Below are 23,903 nucleotides of genomic sequence, written 5' to 3' on the forward strand. Positions count from 1 at the left end.
ATAATGACTGATACAGAAAAGGTAAGAACACAGTCTTCTTTGTAATATCATACTCAGGGTACCTACTGCCCCCCAAAGAGCTCTCCTGTTGGATTTTACCTGAATCCCAGGGATTCACTAATGACAAAAATTAGTGTAATCAATGGCAAGTAAGCACTAAGATACTCACTTGGCTGGCCAGCTGGTTGGCGATCTTGGCCCTTTGATAAGCAGGTGTGATCATGGCTGGAAAACTCCCTTTGCCTCTCTGTTGCTCATAGTCTTCTGGATACTCCTGTTGGTCAGACCAATGTCAGCATGAGAACCAATAGGATCTCCAATGAGAACGAATAAAACTGCAACAGCAAGCATCATCAGAACCAATGCAACTGGATGTATACGGTACTAGGAAAATATTTTGGTCTTCTGGAATAAATTTGAAAATTATTCATTTGGTGATTTAAATTAAAATCTTCAAGGCTGAAGAAATCATATTTCCCAGGTCAAAGAGTTTCCCCTTCAATGTTTATATTAAACTCTTGGAACCTGGCACAACCCAAGGGAGGCCCCTTTACTGAAAGGCTTGTAATATAATGCAGCAATTATTATGCAGGAGACCCTTCAGCAACTCACCCACTAGACACAGCTCTGGACTTCCCTGGTAGCTCAGTCGGTATAAAGAATCTGCCTCCAGTGCAGGGGACCTACATTAGATCCCTGGGTCAGGAAGATCCCCTGAAGACGAAAATGGCAACGCACTCCACTATTCTTGCCTGGAAAGTCCTTACGGACAGAGAAGCCTGCCAGGCTCCTCAGTCCACGGGCCCACAGTCCATGGCGGGTTCTACAGTCCATAGGGTTGCATATTTGCACACGACTTAATGACTAAACCACCACCAGACACACTTCTACAGTGCTGGGAGTGAAATATCTGTTCTTTTCTCCCCCTTACTTTTGAATATCTCTGCTAGTCTGCTTTCCTAACGAAACACAGCACCTTAGCAACTGTGATTCAGTTGTTTTCTTTCCATGTGCTAAAGCAAAGTTACTCAAGACTAACAATATTTTCCAAAGTGGCTTCTTCAAAGGACAGGTGCCCTGGGTTTAGGGAGAGAACTAGAGGATATAGCATGCAGATCATTAAGGAATTCCATAACCTTGGGTAAAATTGTCTTTCCTAGGATGAAAACCTACTAAGATCTCTCTTATGGTGCGACAGGTCCAAAATCTAAAATAGGGCATCAGGGCTGGTTCTGAAAGCTCTGGTAGGAAATCCATTTCTTTGCCTTTTTCCAGCTTCAAGAGGCTGTCCACAGTTCTTGGTTTACAGCCCCAGACAGCTTTGACCTCTGCTTCTGTTGCCACATCATCTTTTCTCTGACTCTGACTCTCCTGCCTCCCTCCTTATAAGCACCCTTGTGATCACATTTGGTCCCCGTTAATCATCCAGGATAATCTTCCTATCTCAAGATCCTTACCTTAATTAGGAACTTGAGTTTAGCAGATACAAACTACCATGTATAAAATAAAAACCAAGGTCCCATTGGATAGCACAGGGAACTATATTCATTATCTTGTAATTAATTATAATGGAAAAGGACATGAAAAAGAATATATGTGCATATATATGTATACATATAACTGAATCACTCTGCTATACATCAGAAACTAACACAACACTGTAAATCAACTTATGTATGTTTGTTCCATCGTTCAGTCATGTCCAACTCTTTGCAACCCGATGGACTATAGCCCACCAGGTTCCTCTGTCCATGGGATTTTCCAGGCCAGAATACTGCAGTGGGTTACCACTTCCTCCTCCAGGGGATCTTCCCAACCCAAGGATCAAATCCATGTCTCCCGTGTCTCCAGCCTCTCCTGCATTGACAGGCAGATTCTTTACCACTGAGCTACCTGGGAAGCAAATCAGTTATACTTCAGTTAAAAAAATCCCTACCTTCATCATATCTTTGGCCATGCATAGTAGCATATTCATAGGTTCCAGGGACTAGGACATGGGAATGTTTGGGAGAGGGCCAGTATTCTATCACAATCTTAATGAACATTCAAGCTAACTGCTAAAGTAATTTTCTAGGGCCCTTACCTCACCCAGTGACTTTCGTGCCTCCACCATCCTTACGATTTCAGGGTCTGGCAGAGATCCTGGGCACCAGGCATTCCCTTCCCTGTATCCACTCCAATAGGCTCTCTGGAGAGGAAAAACACAAATGCGTACAAACACACAGCCCACATACTTGCTTGGTAAGATCATCCTACCTACCCCACCCTCCTGGCAATGCTCACCTATATTGTCAACATAAGATAGAAAAGACAGAAATTCTCTAAAAATGATAAACTCCTCCTAATACATGGCAGGTCTCAGCTAACCAGAATGTTCATTTTTTTCAAACTAGAAAATAACCTAATCTCCTAAATAACCAAAACTTTTGGAGATTGACTGATATCATAGCAGTTCCAAATGTAACTTAACATTTTTTTGGCTCATTATTGCACCAAAATGGGGCAGCAGGGAGTTGCTGTGGACAGGCCATTTGAGATTAATCAGCATTATTCAGCCAAGCTTCAAAATCCTGCTACCTGTTGTGTGCCAAGCGCTAGATTAAGCAATTAACACTAGGATAAGAAAATCAAAAAAGAAAAAAAAGAAGACAAAGTTCCTCTTTTAAGATATGTGTGGTTTATCTAGGGAGATAAAACTAACACATGAAACAATTAGCGATTAGAAAATGCTTGGTGCTTAAATGTACTGTATTGAAGATAAACACAGTGAGAGTTTTGAAAAAGCAATCTCCATGTGAGGGCCCCAGATTTGGACAGGAATTTGAGCTGGACCTCCAGGGATGAGGTCAGTTACCAGACGATGCAATGGGACAAGAAAAAGCATCTGCTCAAGGAGGTCTGTTCCATGAAGGCAGAGATTTTTGTCTGTTTTGTGCATTGAAGTATTCCAGCAGCCTGGAATAGTGCCTGGCATATAATACTCAATAAATACATGCTGACTTTAAAAAAGAAAAAAAAAACCACATGTTGGATAAATTCTAAGAGTGGGGACTGCCATGAATAAAAGCATGAAGGCAATGATAGACTTCGTGTGAAAGACCATGAGGAAGTGGATTTCACTGGAATTGGGGGAAAGAGATAGGGAGCCAAGTGGGCTGGAGGTACGGCAGATTGGACAGTTTGGGTAGAACCATCCTTTGGCGATCTGAAAAGTCAGATCATTCATGAATGAAAATACGCTCAACTAGACTCGCAATCAGGAAAGTTTAAATAGAAAAAACCAAGCTACAGGTTGTCAAAACTTTTGTCTGGTAATAGCAAGTATTGTGAGAATGTGGGAAACAGACCATGGAGGTCTTCTGTAGACCACTGGAATGACAAGATGGATAAAAGAAAGCTTAACCAATTCCCTCTAGAAGTAATGCTGACTACACATGTCATCTGCACAACATGTCATTCTTCTCTCTGCTTCCAAACCTGTTTATAACTCTCGCCTCACCTCATCCACCAGTGGTTGCCTCTTAGGTGCAGTGGCCTCATCCTTGGATTTCATGTCCCAGTGAAAAACTGACTTAAACCGTTCACCATCCTCTTGGCCATCGATCTGCACAATGAAGATGTTGTCAGTAATGCTTCCATCAGACACGAGAAAGGTAACAAATAATATTGAACTAAATTGGGAGGGGGAGCGGATCCTAAGTCTCAACTGCAGAGCATCTTAACTGTACTACAAGCCACACTGTGCTGACAAGTGTCACCACCGGCTTCATCTTTACCACAAGCCAAGTGGCACGTGGCTAGCACCTACTGTGTGAAAAGCTCTATTTTGCAGTGCAAATAAAAAGACAGTGTCTCTACAAGCTTATGGCCCAGCACCAAGTATTCAGCTTAAAACACTAGACATGAGAGCAGTGGTTCCTAACTAGCCTGTGCAACTTGTTAAATGCTGGCTCCTCAAATTCATGCAGGTGTTCTGCTATGCTTTATGATTCCACCTTTCACATCTTGATCCATAACACACCTTGTATTAATGTTTATGTACAGATATGAGGTAGGTATCAAGGTTCGTTTCTTCTATGTAAGTGTCCAGTCACTCGGGTACCATTTATTTAAAGATGATTCTTGCTACACTGAAATGCAGTGGTGCCTTTGCTGTAACTCAGGTGACCACATATGTGCAGCTCTATTTCTGAAACTTGTATCGTTTTCCACTGACCTGTCAATTCTTATGCCAATATTATTCCACTGAGTTAACAACTACAAGAGGCACCCTGGTGGTTCAGATGATAAAGAATCCACCTGCAATGTAGGAGACCTGGGTTCGATCCATGGGTGGGAAAGATCCTCTGGAGAAGGGAATGGCAACCCACTTCAGTATTCTTGCCTGGAGAATTTCATGGACAGAGGAGCCTAGAAACCTGATAACCTAAGTCCTTTGATTTTGTTCTTCAAGGTTTCTTGGCCATTCTAGAATCGCTGTATATTCACATCAATTTTAGAATCAGTTTGTCAATTTTTATGAAAAACACCAGAGTTTTGGCTGGGACTGCATTGAATGCGTTGATCAATTTGAAGAGAACTGTCGTCTAACCACATCTTCATGACTTTGGAAGAGGCAAAGATTTCTTAAGGAGAACATAAGAAGAACTAACCACAAAGGAAAATAACGGGGCTTAGGTTCAAACCCAGATATAATGTTTGAGATCCAAGATGGAGCCCAGAAATCTGCAACTTAAACAAGTTGAAATTTAAATCATTAATTTTACAGATGAGGAAAGAAGCTCAGAGAAGAGAAGTAAACTTATTGAAATCATTCAGCAAGTTAGCAAGGCCAGGTTGAGAACCCGGGAATTCCAGTTCCCTGTCAAGGGCACTTTGTCTGGGCTTGTTTAATGCAGCACTAACATGTATATTTTTAAGTACATAAGTTGAGAAATCTTTACATGCCTTTTCTCTTGGCTATTGAGAAATTACCTTGAACACTACATAAACTCACGGCAAAGTTTCTTGTAAGCAGCTCCTCTGACATTTGGGGCCAGTTCATTTCTTGTTGGGGGCAGCCTGTCTAGCTCATGGCAGGATGCTGAGCAAGATGGGTGGTCTCTATCCACCAGATGCCACCGGTATTCTTACCTTCCCAGTTTTGACCAGAAAAAGTCCCTCAGACATCACCAAATATCCCCTAGGGCGCAAAACCGCCCTCCTTTAGAGCCACTGACTAAAGGAATCAGAATCACGTGAAAAGTACACAGGAATTTGTATTTTCTGCCCTTCTCCCACAGTATAGGCAGCAAGGGGGGTGCCTGCCTCCGTAGAGACCTCTCACAGGGCTCATGACTATTCGGAGGAAATAGGAAGAGGAAAAAAGCCATAAATGTTATTTGTGGAGTAAGGCAGCATTAAGGGCTAAAGTTCATTCTCTGAATAGAAGAGAATCTAGATGTTCTATTCTGCTAAAAGTTCCATTCACACCTACCAAACAGGAAATTCTGTCTTAGTAAATATTTATTTATGCATTTATTTTTTGAAGAGTGACATTTTAAAAAAACAGAAAAATGTTGACAGCTTCAAATGCCATTTCACCTTCATCGCCGTAACTGAAGAATCCCTTTCTTTCCTTTTTTAATTTTAGCACATGCACTATGAATCTGTTTTTTATTCAATTGGCAAAGTCTCCCAGAGAAGAAAAGGAAGTAAGAATGCAATCCACAACATTCCCCAGAGGGGTTGTAAGATCTGGGGTCTAGAAGGGACACGAGTGTCCACTTGATTTTTCCCCTGGTGGGAAAGGAGGAGAAAGGGATCTCAGCAGTCAGCTGTTCTGTACACACGCACACACACACATGCACACGTATACACATATATGCATACATACACAGACACACGTGTTGTGTACACGCATGCATGCATATGCATGTACACACATATGCAAGTATATACACATGCATGTAAACACACATCCACCATATACACACAGAGATAACACATACATACACATATACACATACAATACACATACACAAATGTGCACACAGGCATGTATATACACATTCATATATGTTCGCACATGTATATACACTGTGTATACACACATGTATACACATGCACACACATTTACACCTACATACACACATACATACACTCCCCATATGCAAACACACATATTTACACACATACACACATATTCACATAGATCCGAACTAACACACACACTCAGGCTTCCTGGGAAGCTCACGTCATTGCCTGTGGCTGGAAACAGAATGAGCGATAATCTCGCTACAGGTCCGGCCTGTCATACAAGTTACAAAAAACTGATTTCACCACCACTTCAAAGGAAGGTAAGTATTGCCTGATCTGTTGTAAGATTTTGTAAGGGGGGCATGCCAGTTGATACCTCACTGAGGGTGGAAGATAGAGATATTATGGATCTTTTTGTGACAAATACAAACAATAGTCTGACATATAAGTACACCTTGTATTCAATCTGTGGGCAAACTCTGGCCCCAGAGTTGCTGAAATATCTGGATGTTTGTAAACATAAACAAGTGCTTTTTTTTCCTTCTGGATAGTTTGTCACACCTAAGTACATGGGAATAGGCTGACTGAGCAGCTTAGGATATGGGTCCTAGAGCAATAGAGGTCTGGATTTGTACCCATACAACAGGCCTGGTAAAACTGGGTAAGTTACTTAACTTCTGTGAGCTTCAGCCTCCCCAACTGTAATATAATACTGCAGAGGGTTTTTGTGAAGAATAAGTGAGATTATACAGATAAAGGGCATTGCAAAGTGTCTGGCACTCTGTCGAACTGAGAGTTAAATTCAGTACTGTCAATTTTGTGTGAGACGTTAAGAGACAAAAACAAACAACAACAAAACCCACACAAAGAAGCAAAAACAAAAAGGATTTTTGAAAGCAAAATCCTAAAAGATTCAGCCTTCTCTGTAATCAATGGCTCATGAATTCTTCAGGCTTCTCAACTGTTAGAAGTCAACAATAGATATATGAACAACTCTCCAGGCCTCAGTTACCTCACCAGTAGAATGGGATAATAATAGTATTTACTTTATTGGATTGTAATGTGTTAGTTAAGCAATTACACTGTAAATGTCACCTAAGCTTGTTAAAAAAAATAATAAACTCACAATTGGAGCAAAGCACTTAGTGAAATAAGCTAGTTGGCAGTTATGTATAGAAAGCCATGGTAAGGATAAGCTCAACCTAAACCATCTTCTTGAGGAGGACGTGGCCTGGGCAGGCAGGAGAGTCAGGACAGGGTGAGGTAACATGAGGAAGGCAGATTACTAGACAGCCTTCCACCTCTTGTGTCATTCTCTAATTTTAGAAAGCTGCTAGTTCCACCCCATAAAACAACTTGCTATGAAGCCTGGGGGAGGCAAGTGAAATGATTCATCATTTTAATAAATGCAGGTGTTCAATCAATAGTTATCGGACAAAACTCTACTGTTAGTTTTTCAAAACAGGTTGGTTAATCAGTATGGCCTCCTGGTCTACCGAAACATCAGTTACAGATCAGAATATCTCTGACCTACCCCTACCCATGGGGAAAGAGATCTTAAACACTACTGAATGCAGAGAGATTTAATAGTGTGGAACTAGAGGTTTCCATGTTTGTACCCAAATATAATGGGGAAAGAAAGGGCTTTGTAATATTTTCCAACTATATGAACTTTGTTTTATGTATTAAGCACCTGGTGTATGCATGGCCTGCTGTATCAATGTGTACAGAGCTGACAGGCACAAGGAGATTAAAATGGATACAAGATCCTCAGATATTCAAGCTGGATTATCCAGTATGGGCCTCTATGTTGTGGCAGGACAAACAGCAATATTTGTTACTCAAAGATGCCTAGGTATAAACCTGCCCATTTTCTGCCTAGATGTGAACTTGCCCATTTTCTCCATATTTACAAAGACACTTAAAAATCTAAGAAGTGCCTGAGCTAAGAAAATTTCTTTAAACACTATTTTGAAATTCAAAATTAAGTAACTTACCCCACAAATGGCCTCTGGAGGTTTCCTCACATTTAGATTTAATGGAGTGTAATAGACACTTGTAAAAGTGTTGTTCTTGGGGTTATGGCTACAAAAAGTAGATATAAATCAGAATTAGAAATGTACTTTATCCAAGATGACTGAATGACTATTCTTAAAGGAAGAGTCACTTTTTACATCAAAAAAATATGACATAATAATTAAATTCAAGAGTTTCCAGGCAATGAGGCATAAAGAAAGAAAATCAAATCAAATAAATTCAACCTATTTAACATAAACACCAAATTTAACAGGAAATTATTTACCTGAAATTATTTAAAAGAAAACATTTTAAAGCTTTCTGTATATCCACAGCAATTACACTATTCTGCACAATCTTTAATAATTTGACATGGGGTTATAGAGGATAGATTTTGTGTTTCACTTGTAAGAAATTTGAAATTTTCCACTTTCTGTCCATTTCATAAAATCCTGTGTCAGATCTCTTTAATGACTGTATGTAAGTAAAAATTTCTGAGAAGACATTTCTTGGGTTCTTGAATATAACCCTGGAGTGTGAGATTTGAACCTCTGATTGGTTACTTATTTAAAAAAAAAACAAATATAATTCAAGAGGTGGTGGGGAGGGGCATCAAACACTTACGCGTGACAGTATGGCTTTTTCTGGTGACTCACAAAGTTATTCACCGATAGCATCATCTTGCAAACTTCACAGTGAAAACAAGCTTTGTGCCATATCTAGAAACCAAACAGAAAAGATTGAGCAAAATTACCTTTTCTTTCGTTCTCAGGAATCTTATATATTTCTGGGCAAAAAAAAAAAAATGAGCTTTAGGGATAAATGGTGATAAAACTCACAATTTTTTTTTTTTTGAGACAATATAGGAGATGTAGCTAGAAATGGGTAGAACTAAAGAAAAGTGGGGAAAACATCATATCTTGGTGGCTCAAAAAAACCCACATGTCCATATGTGATAAGATATATTTCCCAAGTTTGTGACAATCTGCAAAGGCAAAGAAATGTCTACTGACCTGGTCAAGACAGTTGATCTTCTCAGCAGGGTACACTCCGTACCCACACCTAGAGCAAGCCTGCACATTCATCGTGAAATCTGAAGAGAAAAGACCAAGAACAGGCAAGAAATCCAAGGAGAAGCCGCTGTCTGGCTGTTCAAGTCTCCAAAATCCTGACTCCTACTAAACTCCTGTGGGCACCTTGACCGTTCAGAATCCAACCTCCACTCTCCTCTGCTGACCTTCTGGTTTGAAGTCGGCGGCTGGATGGTTTTTAAAGCTGCCACTTACTCAAAGGGCTATTTTGGAGACTTGCTCGGCACGCATGCGTCTGGGTAATAAGGTGGAGGTATTTCTAGCTGACATGTTTCTCTAAATAGAAAAGTGAACTCACAACAGCATCATGTTTATGTGGATGACCAAATCCTTGTGTATGATCAGGCAGCATGCAGTAGTTTAAAACTAGCTGTGATCATAACCCAAGAAAAGAAGCCAAAGGCATACCCCACACCCTCATACAACGACTAAATGAGCAAAGCTCGTTCTGTGAGGCCTGTGACTAAAGCAGAAAGTCCAACTCACCCCTCCAAAGAAAATGAAAAAGGATTTATTCACTCCATGGAGGGTAAATACCATATTTGAAATTTAGCCTTATCTCTTAAAAATGTTTAATATCACCCAACCATAAAAAGAATGAAATAAGGCTATTTGTAGCAACATGCATGGACCCAGAGATGATTGAAAGTAAGTCAGACGGAGAAAGACAAATACTATATGATATCACTTATATGTGGAATCTAAAACATGATACAAATGAATGTATCTGAAACAAAAAAGACTCACAGACATAGAGAAAAGACTTGTGGTTGCCAAGAGCTGGATGGGGGTGGGAAGGCTTGGGAGTTTGGGATTAGCAGAGCCAAACTGTTACAGATAGGATGGATAAACAACAGGATCCTACAGTATGGCACAGGAAACTACATTCAATATCCAGTGACAAACCATAATAGAAAAGAATACAAAAAGGAATATATGTATGTATAACTGAGTTACTTTGCTATACAGCAGAAATTAACACAATACTGTAAACCAACTGTACTTCAATGAAGCTTTTTTAAATATAAGAGTAGGATGGAAAATTTATTAAGATATCAATTCATCTTTAGCTTCTGCAAGGAAGCAAAAATAAGGACAGGTGAGAACTCTTTGAGGGTTGACCTCTGTTATCTTCAGTTCAGTTCAGTTCAGTCGCTCAGTCATGTCCGACTCTTTGCGACCCCATGAATGGCAGCATGCCAGGCCTCCCTGTCCATCACCAATTCCCGGAGTTGGAACTCATGTCCATCGAGTCGGTGATGCCATCCAGCCATCTCATCCTCTGTCGTCCCCTTCTCCTCCTGCCCCCAATCCCTCCCAGCATCAGGGTCTTTTCCAATGAGTCAACTCTTTGCATGAAGTGGCCAAAGTATTGGAGTTTCAGCTTCAGCATCAGTCCTTCCAATGAACACCCAGGACTGATCTCCTTTAGGATGGACTGGTTGGATCTCCTTGCAGTCCAAGGGACTCTCAAGAGTCTTCTCCAGCACCACAGTTCAAAAGTATCAATTTTTCGACACTCAGCTTTCTCCACAGTCCAACTCTCACATCCATATGTGACCACTGGAAAAAACATAGCCTTTACTAGACGGACCTTTGTTGGCAAAGTGATGTCTCTGCTTTTTAATATGCTGTATAGGTTGGTCATAACTTTCCTTTCAAGGAGCAAGCGTCTTTTAATTTCATGGCTGCAATCACCATCTGCAGTGATTTGGGTTCCAAAAATTCCTTGCCTTCCAGGTCTTCCTTAGTCCCTTGCCTCCCAGGCTTGAAAGGAGCAGCGTGAAGACAAACTTTCTCTTCTTGGCTTTGTGAAGCCCCTCATTGCCTAAATGTCACTGAAAACAGACCTTCCAGGAACAGCTTACAAAAAATGGCAACACACTTGTCCCCACCCTTCGGCTCACTATCTTCTACAACCCTCTTCCTGCTTTATGTTCTTCACAGCAGCTACCACCACCTGACACCTTAAATATTAGTGTATCTGCTTTTAAAAATTATGTCTCTTCCATCAAGATATGCGTTTCATCAAAATAGGGTCCTTGGTCCATGTTGTCCTTTCTGTATCCCCAATGCCGAGAACAAGGTCTGATACAGAAAATGTACTCAACAAATATTTATCAAATCAAAGAAATTAACACTGATACCAAAATGCCTGCAAAGATTGAGGTGAAGCCATAGGTCACATGCCCCATCTGAACCACCCCAGCCAACTTGTGATGAGGGAATCAGCAGCCAGCAGGGACAAATATTCTGACTTTTCCAGAAAAGCCAGATACCCGCATCTGCACCTGCAATTCCCTCTTTTGCAAAACACTGGGAATAAAACAATAAAACAGAGTCATGGGCAGGACTCAGGCGGCAGACTACCAAATAGTGACTTTCCACCTCAAGAAAAGGCTCTGAGGAAACTCTGCTGGGGAGACCTCAGGTAAGACAGAGAACTCAGTAGTACTTCTGTGTTGTGACAGGAGAACCACAGGGAGGAGGCCACAGAACAGATGAAGACTAGCGTCGCCACGACGCTAAGGAGAGGATGCTGTGAGGTTCCCCACAGAGAAAGAGGGGGCGTGGAGCTGCCGTCTCAGCACCAGAGGAGACTCTGAGTAGGGGCCCCAGATTCAGGAAGACTCAGGCTGAAATGTGATACAACACAGCCTGAACAAATGGGAACAGTAAAGGCAAAGAACTAAGGCCTACAGGTTAGGGACCTCCCTGGTGGTCCAGTGGCTAAGACTCTGTGCTCCCAATGCAGGGGATCTGGGTTCGATCTCTGGTCGGGAAACTAGATCCCACATCCCACAACTAAGTGTCCACATGCCTCGACTAAAGATGCTGCAACAAAGATTTCGTGTGCCACAACTAAGACCCGGCACAGCCAAATAAATACCTTTTACAAAAAGACCTACAGTTTCCCCACATATTTTTCTCTGTGTGGGATTTCTCCAGCTATACCTGGACATGGGCTGGAAGTCTCAGTAATCACTGAGAAAGAACTCTGCCCCAATCCAGAGGGATGCAGAATCGCAGCCAAATTTCCTTTAAAGAAAAATGACCTAACGCTTCTCTAAGGCTGTGACTGCATCACTGCTGTAAGTTGTGAAAACAAGGATGAACCAAACGCAAGATGCTAAATCTGACTTGTACCATCACTTCTGCTTTTGAAAGGCACTTATTATGTATCAGAAATTGTGAGAAGAAGCAACCCCGCAGAACTGGAAGTGGGACAGTTTAAAGACCTAAAATGAACATGCATTGCTGGGGCCAGAGACACACAGCCCTCATCTGCTTTGCAGACCTTATGGATGGTCTTCCTTGGGTGCATCCTAACCCTCTCACATCAGGCAGAGCCTCTTACACTTCTGACGGTGATTACATCAGACCCTCCACATCTTAGCCAATGAACAAGCGTGCTCCTCTGGCCCCTGGGATTGGTTCAGACAAAACGTATTAGTCTAGATTCCCCACAAAATAGAACCTGGGGCAAAGGCTTCCATGCGAGAACTTTATTCAGAAGTGTGATCTAGGGGGCAGGAAGTGGAGGGAGAGAGCCAACATCCTTTCCCACAGAAGATTTGGACATTGGATTTCTTGGTCTCTACCTTCCAAGAGGCCACATAAACCACTGATACTCAGGAACATCTACTGGAGGAAGGAAGCAGGAAGGAAGTACCTGCTGGCCCTGCCCACCACTGACTAATGTCTGGCCCCACTGGGTGTTAACTCCCTAATACGTCCATGCTGTGCATATGCTCAGGCAATCCCACAGCATCCTATGCTTCAATAGCAACAGGGAAAAAAGCAAGGGCAACAGCAGATCAAAGACACTGTTGGCTAAACTGACATAGAGCTAGCTGCCACTGTCAAGGCTGGACTGGCATAAGTCTTAAGACAGGTGAGGCTAAGTGGATGGAAAAAGGCTCCTGAGAGGTGTGTGATATGCTGGCCAATCAGCAGAAAGTCCAGGACTTGGGCTTGGTGGTGGTGAGCCAGTCAGCTGAAGTAGAGGCTTGTTAACCTCTGATCGAGATGCTTCTGTCAACAGTGTCCCATATTGCTTCTTTTTTTTTTTTCAAGTATTGACTCACAGGGAGATTGTGATCAATGAAAAACCCCATATTTCATTTCACATTAGTGACTATCATGTTCAGTACATAAACAATCGATTTTTTTTTTCAACTTTACCATAGCACTTGTTTCTTTTAAATTGCTTTCTATTGATGGCAGCCCCATTGCTTCAGCCAGTCAAGATCTTTTTGAACCCTGGTTCTGTCATCGAGAATATGAGGTAATTCCTCTAGCTCTGAACCATTTCCAATGCCCTGCAGGGCCATGGATGTAAAATGGTTTTGAGATTATGAAGAGATGACCAAAGAGAAGTAAAAAGAAAGCTATCAAGCCTCCAGTCTGTTATTGCCACTCTGGTTAGACAAGGCTTTTTCCTCCCATGGTCGGGGTGTGTGCATGCCTACCTTAGTTTAGCTTCTCCCAAAAGCAGAGCTTGAGGTAAGGACTTGGCTGCAGGTGGTATATTTGAGAGATGATCTCACAAAGTAAGAATGAGGGTCTGAAGTGAGTGAGCAGAGAAAGAAAAGTCAATAAAGGGTGCATCCTGAGCTAATTACCACTGTGGGCAACTGAGGTTCAATCTTGTTAGGGATCCTCTGTAGCACTGTGTAGAATATTTCCCCAAACCATCTCACTGAAGGACAGAGGCTGGGATACTTATCCACCCAACTCTCATCTCCCAGTGGCTGCATCTCAGGGGCATTAACTCCCTCCACCTCTAGAGTACACCTGTCTGAACAAGCTGAACAGACTTCTACAGCTTCAGAGAAAGCCCAGAGGCAGAGAAGCAGGGGATGATGCTGCAGGAACTTAAGGGGGTCCTGGTGCCACACATGGAGCTATTGATGAGCCGAGGGGATGCAAATAGGGTACTGCAAGGTCAGTCACTCAAGGAAACTAACTGTGAGAAGGGGCAAGGAAAGCATTTGCATGAGATACACCATGAACTTCCATGGTCTTCTTTTCCAGCTGCTGGTGTCAATTCTATTCCCTCCTTCCTCTTTTCTGCACTGTGCAACATGTGACCAACACTTGGGGTGGAGAATTCAAGAAGCAAGGGCTTGCCTCTAGCAGTCGGGCTTTCCCAGATCAGAACTCCCACCCCACGCTCACCCTCATCCCTTGGTGTTTTCAGGTGCCTGGGGGTGATCACATGGGCTTAGACAGAGGCAGAGTTGATTTCAATGCATGAATTTGGAGGCAAAAGAAACAATTCATTCCATATAGCCCGTCAGGCTCCTCTGTCCATGAAATTCTCTAGGTAAGAATACTGGAGTGGGTTGTAATGCCCTTCTCCAGGGGATCTTCCCGACCCAGGGATTGAATCCGGGTCTGAACTGCAGGCAGATTCTTTACCCTCTGAGCCATGAGGGAAGCCCAACAATATAACACAACTTAACTTGCCATTAAGTCCCTTGGACTGCAAGGAGGTCAAATCAGTCAGTCCTAAAGGAAATCAATCCTGGATATTCATTGGAAGGACTGAGGTTGAAGTTGAAGCTCCAATACTTTGGCTACCTGATGCGAAGAGCCAATTCATTAGAAAAGACCCTGATGCTGGGAAAAATTGAAGGCAGGTGGAGAAGGGGACAACCGAGGACAAGATGGTTGGATGGCATCACCGACTCAATGGACATGAGTTTGAGCAAACATGAGTTTGGCTCAAGCTCATGAGTTTGAGATGGTGAAGGACAGGGAAGCCTGGCATACTGCAATCCATGGGGTCGCAAAGAATCAGACACGACTGAGCAACTTTGAACAACAACTTTCCATTACCCCTAGAGGGCCTAAGGAAGAGCCCCCTGCACCTTCTTCCCACCCCAGGGCTGTGATCCAAACTTTATTGAAGAGAGCATGTTAATGGCTTACTAGATGCAGGGAAGTTATTAGCGGACTGTGCCAGTGGAACTTGCTAGTGATCTGTCCTCTAGAACTTTCTGGAAATCTACCCTCTAGTGCCAGAGACAGCTGTTTGTGGGGAAGTATCTCAATGGAATGACACCTGAAGGGGGTGCAAGGGAAGTTGCTAATTGCCGGGTACTGCTGGGTGCTGGGGAAGCCAGGTGTGTGATAGGAACCTAGAAAGTGTGCATCCCTTCTGTAGGAGCACGATTCCTCAAAAGTATGCCAGACACACCAGAACCAGGGAACAAAACCTTTACCTCCTGCAGTCTCTCTTTTTGCCTTTTTATACAGTTCATGGGGTTCTCATGGCAAGTATACTGGGGTAGTTTGCATTCCCTCCTCCAGTGGATCACGTTTTGTCAGAACTTTCCACTATGACCCGTCTGTCCTAGGTGGCCCTGCACATCACAACTCATATCTTCACTGAGTTACGGAAGTCCCTTCACCACAAGGCAGTGATCCATGAAGGGATGGCATCACTGGTTGGATGGCATTACCAATTCAACAGACATGAACTTGGGCAAACTCTGGGAGAGGTGGGGGACAGGGAAGCCTGGTGTTCTGCAGTCCATGGGCTTGCAAACAGTCAGACACAACTTGACAACTGAATAACAACAACAATCTTTCTCTACTGTCCCCAACTGGCAAAGCTGAACATAGGACCACAGGCAAAGGAAAACTACTTAAAAGACCCAGTTCCATTTTCACAGAACAGAGAGCTCAGAGGCAGTGGATAATAGCATCAATTCTTCTTGTCAGGGAATTCAGCCTGAATCCTGACCCACCCCTCTCCCCCTTTGCAGAAGCCTGCTGGTGCCTTGGCCAGAGTCGGGCTTGGGCCTGTGAGTCCTAAGACGGGCATTTCTGTTACTCAAGGGATTATCCTTCAGTGGAGTCCTGTACGAAGTCATAGCCTGGCCTGAGCTGTCTTGTGAATAGCAAGAGAAGCAATCACTGATTGCACCCCATGGAGGTGTGGTACCCAGCAGGATGAGGGTGGGATTGTTGAGCTCAGCAGGATTAGCAGCCTCATCCTGGTGACTAGAGCAGAGGGCCAGAGGCAAGGTCCAGAGGGAACAACCCAGGAGCACCCATGAGGTCAGCTCTTCTAAAGACTTCTGAATAACGGAGTTGGGGATTTTTCTGGGGTGAAGAGAAAGACTTAGCTCTAATTGAGTGAGTTTGGAAAGGAAGCAGAAAACAGTGACATGGGCCAAAGCTGGAGAAACACAGGAAATACAGTTAGAAGAAAATAGCATTTGGATCTAACAGGTCAGTACAATTATCAGAGAGGGAAATTTTTTTTTCTTTAGTTCTTTGAATGTTGATTTATTAATTTATTTATTTTAATTGGAGGCTAATTACTTTATAATATTGTAGTGTTTTTTGCCATACATTGATATGAATCAGCCACGGGTGTACATGTGTTCCCCATCCTGAACCCCCCTCCCACCTCCCTCCCCATCCCTTCCCTCAGGGTCATCCCAGTGCATCAGCCCTGAGCACCCGGTCTCATGCATCGAACCTGGACTGGCGATCTGTTTCACATATGATAATATACACGTTTCAATGCTGTTCTCTCAAATCATCCAACCCTCGCCTTCTCCCACAGAGTCCAAAAGACTGTTCTTTACATCTGTGTCTCTTTTGCTGTCTCGCCAGAGAGGGAAAAATTTAAAACTGTTTCTTCCCTTTCACATATCTGTAGTTTTATTTGTTGGTGCTGTGATAATCCAGCCTTGGAGCAATACTTTCGGAGTTGCCACATCAGTCCACACTAGAGAACTGAAAAAGCGAAGTTTTGCTTCAAATCGTCTTTCTGAGTCGGCAGTGAATTCCAGTGTTCAACACGTTTTAATAATTGCATGATATAATTATGACATAACTCTTGCAGATGGAAAATTTATTATTTTTATAAGCATCCTGATCCTGGTTCTGTCACTAGCAAGCTTATGATGTGGGCAACCTCTCTGAACCTCAGATTCTTTATCTATAACATGAGCAGAGGGATTAGTTGTGAAGGCTCCTCCACATCTATCACTGTTTCATTATATTTCAGGAATAACTTGCAAAAACTTAGTTATATAAATAAGACAAATTAAAGAGTAATTTATTTGCCTTACTAAAGGATTTTTCATTTCTCAAGTGATTCACAATTGAATTCCTTCAAAAAGTATTTTATCTTTGGGTCTACAATGCCTTAGTTGGCCCTGACATTTCAGAAATATGGGTATTAAAGAAAGAATAGGATACCCTGTCTTAGTCTGTTGCAGTTGCTGTAACAAAATACCACAGGCTGAATAGCTTACAAACAACAGAAATTTATTCCTCTCAGAACTGGAGGCTAGAAGGCCAAGAACAGTGCCAGCATGGTTGGGTTCTAGTCAACGCCTTCTTTGGGTTACAGACTGCAATTTCTGTGTCCTCACTTGGTGGCAAAGGCCAGGAAGCTCTGTCTGGCCAGCTTTACAAGGGCACTAACCCCAGAGCTCCACTTTTCAGATTTAAGCACCTCCCAAAGGCCCCACCTCATAACGTCATCACTTTGGGGATTAAGTTTCAATATATGAATTGGGGGACGTGTGCATATAGTGCATACACTATAGCATAGCCATAGTGTAAATAGTATAATGGCCTGTTTAAAATATTCATGAATTCGGGATTCTGGCAGAAGTTATTAAATTACAATTATTCACTTAGACTTGCCTGGGGCCAGTGTTTCTTAAACCAAGAAAGTGTCCTTACCTGGTGAGATTTTATGGAGCATATTGAAGTCTCAGGCCCAGAGGAGAGCAAAGAGGAGATTCCCGTTCTTGCCTGACGTCACATCCTGAAGATTCGCTCCTTTCTCTCAAGGCGTTGACAGTTTCACAGCAAATGTCTCTGGTGTGAAGAAAACTGTAATTTCTCCTAAGCTCTTTACACCTCAGCGCGCCTGTGTTCATTAGCCGGTCGCGTGAGAAGTCCTGGAGAGCAAGGCCCTGGAGGCCTCCGCTGGAGTCTCCAGGTTGAAGAAAGACAAATGTGGGGGCACGCGTGGGTGAGGGAAGTGGTATTGGGTCTACTACAATGTCGCTCCCGTGTTAGACTAACTTACGGCCACACACCCTGTGGCTGGGCTTCCCAGTTGGCATTAGTGGTAAAGAACATGGCTACCAATGCAGAAGACAAAAGACACGAGGGTTAGATCCCTGGGTCGGGAAGATCCCCACCTAGAGGAGCAAATGGGAACCCGAACCAGGATCTTTGCCTGCAGAATACCAGAGGAGGAGCCTGGCGGGTTATATATAGTTCATGGGGTCGCAAAGATTCGGACACAACCGTGCGACTCCGCAGGCACGCACGCACCCAGTGGCTGACACGTGGTGGAGCTCAATAGACAGTCCATGAATGATTCTGGAGCTCCATCCAAGCCTGCAGGAGGTGTTAGGCTGTGGGAACGCGCCCTGCAGAAAGGCGCGCCGCGGAGTGTAACCAAGTTCTGGGAGCTGGAGACCACGGCGGCTCCCACCGCCCGCCCTCGGTAAACTCGTGCAGGTGCGGGCGCCCCGTCCCCCAAGGGACCCGACCCGCACCCGGTGGGGTCAGGATCTGGCTGGGCAGCAGCCTTCGGGCTTTGGGAACTGGGTCCCGGAGCTGATGCGGAGGCCGAAGTCGAGCTGTAGACAGAGGGCAGCAGCCAAAGGACAGGAGCGGGGACTCTGACGAGCGCCCCATGATCCGCCGCCCCTGGGAAGTCTGCCAGGCACGCTCTCAGTTCAGCGCGGCTGGGGACACTGCGTGTGGCGGACTTGCGGAGCGCAGCGCGCTCTTCGGATCACTGGGAGCCCGGTCGATTCTGCAAAATTTTCTCGGGGGAACGGCGCGCGCGGCGGCGGGATCCCTTTAGAGCTCTGCAAACTTTGCCTAGCACGCTCTCTGGTGCGCGCCACTAGCTTTGCCCCAGGCGCCCTCCGGGGACTGCGGGCGCGACGCTCGGCCAGCGGGGCTGGGCGCGCTCTCCCCGACAGGGCGCGCGGAGACGCGGGGGTCCTGCGCGCGGCCGACGGTACTGAGCACCGGGTCCCGAGTCGGAGGCGGCGTCCATAGCCCCGCCCGCTCCGGGTCTAGCCCCTGGCGACTCCTCCCCCGGTTACGCTGGAGCTTTTAGTTTCGATTTGGTTCTAGCGGCCGCAGACCCTCACAGCTGAGCGACGGAGACGTACGCCATCTCCGGCCGTCCGGTCGCCGTGGGAACGGTAACTTCGGCCCCCGTCTCCGCCGGGCGTCTGTCCCGTGGGCCGCCGCCCTTCCTTCTCCCGCTTTCCTCCCTTCCCGCCCTGCTGCCCGCTCCGGTGTTGTCCCGAGCGCGGTCGTCGGGGGCCGGGTTCCTTCGGGCAAAGCAGTAAAACTTGAGAAAGAAGGCTCTCCCCACCCCCAGTATCACCTACTTTGCTCACTTTGCCCTCCCTTCCCGTCTAGCCCCCGGGCTCGGGACACTCGTTGCTATCCGGGATTCGAAAATGCGGGATGGACCTGGGAGGGCGGGAGAGGGGTACCTGGAAGGGGAGAAGGGGGGTACCTGGGAGGGCGGGAGGGGCTTGTTCTCCCGTCTGGCTAACACAGGGGCTTCCCGTGTCTGACAGTCCAGGGTTCCAGTCCCAGCGTCCGGCCTGTCAGCTGTGGGGCCTTGACCCTCTCTCTGCCTGTCTGTGAAATGGGTCTGGTGGTGGGCCGGGAGGGTGAATGAGGGGAATGCAGTGCACTGCAGTGCCTCTGTCTGGGCTTAGCAAACTACAGATAAAGCGTAAGCCGCTGACATCCTGCGGGGCTCTTGATTCCTTGAGGAAGTGGAGAAAGGCAGGATTCTCCGTCTGCTACCCTTCACCTTTGTATGCAAGTTTGCCTTTTATGGGGCAGTAAAATCGTTTGCGAGTGGTTCTGAGTAATCCCCGGGCCTTTTCCCGTGAACTTCTGGGCTGGCCAAGGACGTGGCCCTAATTACAAGGTAATTACTCCTTTAGGGTCTTATAGCCTGATGGCCACAGTGGTCGCCAGCCACTGCCTGGTCTCATAGTTCACTTCTGCCTCCTGTTAGCTGTGTGGCTTTGGGCAGGGTTTTTAACGTCTCTGAAAAAACCAAAGTTTCTTCTGTAATAGGCTCCAGCTTCCTGGCAGTGCTGTGAGCATCACAGGACAGTGGAGTTCTTCAGGCCCAGCAGAACCCCCCCGCCCCCCACAGGTGCTGGAGGTGAGCGGTGGAGGTACTCTGGGGGCCTTCTTTTTGAGCCTTTTAGAAAAGTGGTCTTCACTGGGGCTAGGGTGAGGCACAAGTTGTATTATGTCACTTTTCAGGGGAAACAGCTGCAATGAAATTCAGATAATAGCTGGGAAATGACTTCCTACCACGTATGTATGAGTCACTTAAACATGTGTAGAAATAATCACTAGGGTAACTTTTTTCCAATCTTCACAAAAGCTGTTTAAAATATTAATGTGATTTTTTTAAATGCTTTATAGCATTCTTTTTTAATTAAAAAAATTTTTAACACCAAAAACATTTTGTATTGGGGTATAGCCAATTAACAATGTTATGATAGTCTCAGGTGAACAGACTCAGCCATGCATATACATGTCTCTATTTTTTTTAAATACCAGTGGGAGTTGACAGTAGAGTGTTGTCTTAGTCTTGAGTTCTCCAGACAGTGGTGATAATAGGGAGTCTTTATCAAACATTTAGACACGTGAGATTAGAATATTTAGCATCTTACATGCATTGTTCCATTCATCCTCACAGCCGTGTGTGACTTAGGCTTCGCTGTTTTCCCATTTTACAGATGAGAAAACTGAGGCTTGGAGACATTGAGTACTTTGTTCAAGTGCGTGCATGTGTGCTAAGTCACTTCAGTCATGTCTGATTCTTTGCAATCCTATGGACCATAGGCTGCCAGGCTTTTCTGTCCATGGGATTCTCTAGGCAAGAATTACTGGAGTGGGTTGCCATGCCCTCCTCCAGGACTTTGTTCAAGGTCCCATGGCTGATATAGGTGGAGGTGCTGATTTACACGCCTGGCCTGCAGTTCACCAGGCTCTCAGCCACCTTCTCGAATCCCTTTGATTCCGTTGTCTGTCCCATGCCAACAATTTAGTCAGGGCCCTGAAGAATTCAAAATGTTTAAGTACATTTCAGTTGTGACATTAATAAAGAAATATTTACTGAGTGCCTGTTGTATACCTGGCACTTTTCTATGACTGAGACAAGAAAAAAAATGATGATTAAGATAACTTCTCAAACTACAGATAAGAGTCCTAGTGGATAATAGTAAGAGTAATAATAATAACTGAGTATTTACAGAGAGTGCCTGGCATTGCTAATGCTGTATGTGTATTAAATATTAATTTATTAAAAAGAAGATAGATATGTTTGACAATTGAGTAAGCGATATATTCCCCCAAATGACTGACTGGTCTTTGCAGCCTTAGCATTACAGCAGGAATGAATACAAGAAAATGACGCCAGACATACTCTCTCCAGGCATAGCTGACCGAGATAGGCCTGGATTATCTTGGGCTTCAAAGAGAAGCATAAATAAAAGGTCAACACCAAGCCTTGGCTTAACTGAAATGATGGGACCAAGAATAGGCACCCCACTAGGTCACCACTCTCATTCTGGGTGAACTTTACTTCAACCAGAAATTAACGCAAGCCTCAGAGGAATAAGACAGTCACTGAATGTTTAGCCTTACAGATACAAGAATGAAGCTCCATCTTACTGCCTCATTTTAGACACACATTCTAAACATTGTTAGAAGGGTCTCTCAGTGCCCCCCTAAACAAGTGTTCAGCCTCAGCCCAGAAAAATGCTATAGGTTTCAAACAGAAGACCCTCCTGGCTTAGAGTTTGCAAAGAAATCTCTGAAGATCTTCCTACCTCTGAGCTGTGGAAATCAGCCTGTCACTTAAGTCCAAACCCCTTTCAAGTGTCAGGGAGGGATGAGGGGTTTAAGTTGCTCCCCTCTGTCGATGGAGCGTTTCGGGTATTTGATGGGTATGTATTTCGCTGCCTCCCTCACTTCCACCTTCTCTGCTTCCCCTTTTCAGACCTCAGGTCAAGAGTGAAAGTATGAAAGTGTTATTCACTCAGTCGTGTCCAACTCTTTGCGACCCCATGGGCTATAGTCCTCCAGGCTCTTCTGTCCTTGGGATTCTTCAGGCGAGAATACTGCAGTGGGTTGCCATTTCCTTCTCCAGGGGATCTTCCTGACCCAGGGGACGAACCCGGGTCTCCTGCACTACAGGCCAACTCTTCACCTTCTGAACCACCGGGAATACCAGGTCAAGAGAACCCTCCCTAATTCCTTTGGGGCTTGGTCAGGTCCCTGCTCTGACCACAAGTGGCCCTGATCATGGTTGTCAACGTTCATGCTATGTGCCTGTCTCTCAGCAAGGCAGGGCCAGGTCAGGTGTCTCCCAGACTCCTAGTTCACACCTGGTGCATTGAACTTCCAGGAACTTGTATCTGTATATTGATACATAGATATGATGATCTATATAATGTTCACATTGTTTTATCATCATACATCCTAGGTTCAGTCTTCAAGATTAGCCTTAGCATTAATATACAATTCTTTCTTACTTCACTCTGTTTAACAATCTCTAGGACAAAAGACTTAAGGCTTCAACACCACATGTCAAAGTTATGTGTCTTTTTCTGGTGGATTTTGTATAACATTAACTGGTTAATTTTGAAAGTATCTCCGTGTTTTACTAATAATGATCCACAAGTAACTAAGTCTGTGTGAAGGAGATGAAATAAAAATGATTGTGTGTTTTCTACATGTCTATACTTAACATTCATTTCCTCTGGACATGGGTTATCTCTATTTTTAAGAAACGGTTTGGGTCCTAATCTGAAAAATCTTACTGCCTCCCATTCGAAAACAGTTTGGTGTCTATGGTGGGATGTTGATTGTGTGTTGAGGAACAAGATGGCCATCAGACTTCTCACTGTCTTTGTAGAGATCTGGTCATAGAACTTACTCTCCCTGTCACTTCTCACTGCCCAGCTGACCCCCAAATAAGCTAAGGTGACAGGATAATACCACTCAGGGCTACAAGGTCAGCACTTTGCCATCTTGGACGCCTACCCCCATCTAGATTCCTTCTGCCCGCTCTAAAAGTCATTGCTTGTGCTCTGGGGCACAGTCAGATAGATGCCTTATTTTCCAACTGCGTGAAAACCTCTGGGGGTGAGACTGATAGGAGTGCAGACCTGCAGCTGCCACCTGTGACCCCGAGATTGCTGAGATAGAAACCAGCATGAACAGAGTCTGGGGAGGTCTCGCTTTGTTGCAAAAGGCCACGCCCTTTACAGTAAAGGACACAGGGCTTGCTTTAGGAGAAAGGACTCTAGTATATGCTCTGCTTCTGACCAGCTGTGTCACTTTTAGCTAATTCTCTTCCTTTGGGGTGTTTGTTTCTTCCAGCTTCCCATTCAATTAATATTTGTTTAGCAAATACTTTATGAGTGCCAGGCGCCTCTGTCATGATGAACTTACATTGTCATGTTTGACAATGTCAAGCAATAAGAGTGCTGATAATCAAGACAAATACAAGGACTGTAAAGAGACTGGGGGAAGGGAAGGAGCTGGGGAGGCAGGTATAATCAGGGAGGACCTCCCAGCAGAGGTACCAGTGAACCGAATTCTGAAGATGGAGATCTAGCTATCTGGCCAAAGATGGCTTGTCCAGCAAAGGTTTGGGTGATGACTTCCAGACTGAAAGAACCGTAAGCCCTGATGGAGCCTGAAACAAGCATGGTGGGC

The 23,903-nt window shown here is 44.5% G+C and overlaps 2 protein-coding genes across 9 annotated transcripts in view; one reads left to right on the forward strand and one right to left on the reverse strand.

Annotated features, from left to right (window-relative positions):
• Positions 1–18,530, reverse strand: part of NRAP (nebulin related anchoring protein) — an 84,620-nt gene extending 66,090 nt beyond the window's left edge. For all 4 annotated transcript variants that reach the window (XM_070470213.1, XM_070470211.1, XM_070470212.1 and 1 more), the window contains exons 1-7: positions 17,844–18,530; positions 9,048–9,127; positions 8,659–8,753; positions 8,016–8,103; positions 3,500–3,604; positions 2,084–2,188; positions 170–274 (exon numbers count right to left, since the gene is read on the reverse strand). In XM_070470213.1, the coding sequence (XP_070326314.1) occupies positions 170–274; positions 2,084–2,188; positions 3,500–3,604; positions 8,016–8,103; positions 8,659–8,753; positions 9,048–9,127; positions 17,844–17,865 (600 nt within the window). In that variant the 5' untranslated portion in view covers positions 17,866–18,530. The remainder of the gene's footprint in view (positions 1–169; positions 275–2,083; positions 2,189–3,499; positions 3,605–8,015; positions 8,104–8,658; positions 8,754–9,047; positions 9,128–17,843) is intronic.
• An 84-nt stretch (positions 18,531–18,614) lies between these two features.
• Positions 18,615–23,903, forward strand: part of CASP7 (caspase 7) — a 40,528-nt gene continuing 35,239 nt past the window's right edge. The window contains exons 1-3 of one of the 5 annotated variants that reach the window (XM_070470216.1): positions 19,201–19,336; positions 20,238–20,328; positions 22,180–22,413. The gene's annotated coding sequence lies outside the window, so the exon portion shown is untranslated. Of the gene's footprint in view, positions 18,636–19,200; positions 19,337–20,237; positions 20,329–22,179; positions 22,414–23,903 lie in introns of those variants that run through there. The other 4 variants (XM_070470217.1, XM_070470218.1, XM_020913665.2 and 1 more) reach the window with 4 other exon arrangements.

The sequence above is a fragment of the Odocoileus virginianus genome, chromosome 7 (genome assembly GCF_023699985.2).
Source record: "Odocoileus virginianus isolate 20LAN1187 ecotype Illinois chromosome 7, Ovbor_1.2, whole genome shotgun sequence".
Classification (NCBI taxonomy): Eukaryota; Metazoa; Chordata; class Mammalia; order Artiodactyla; family Cervidae; genus Odocoileus; species Odocoileus virginianus.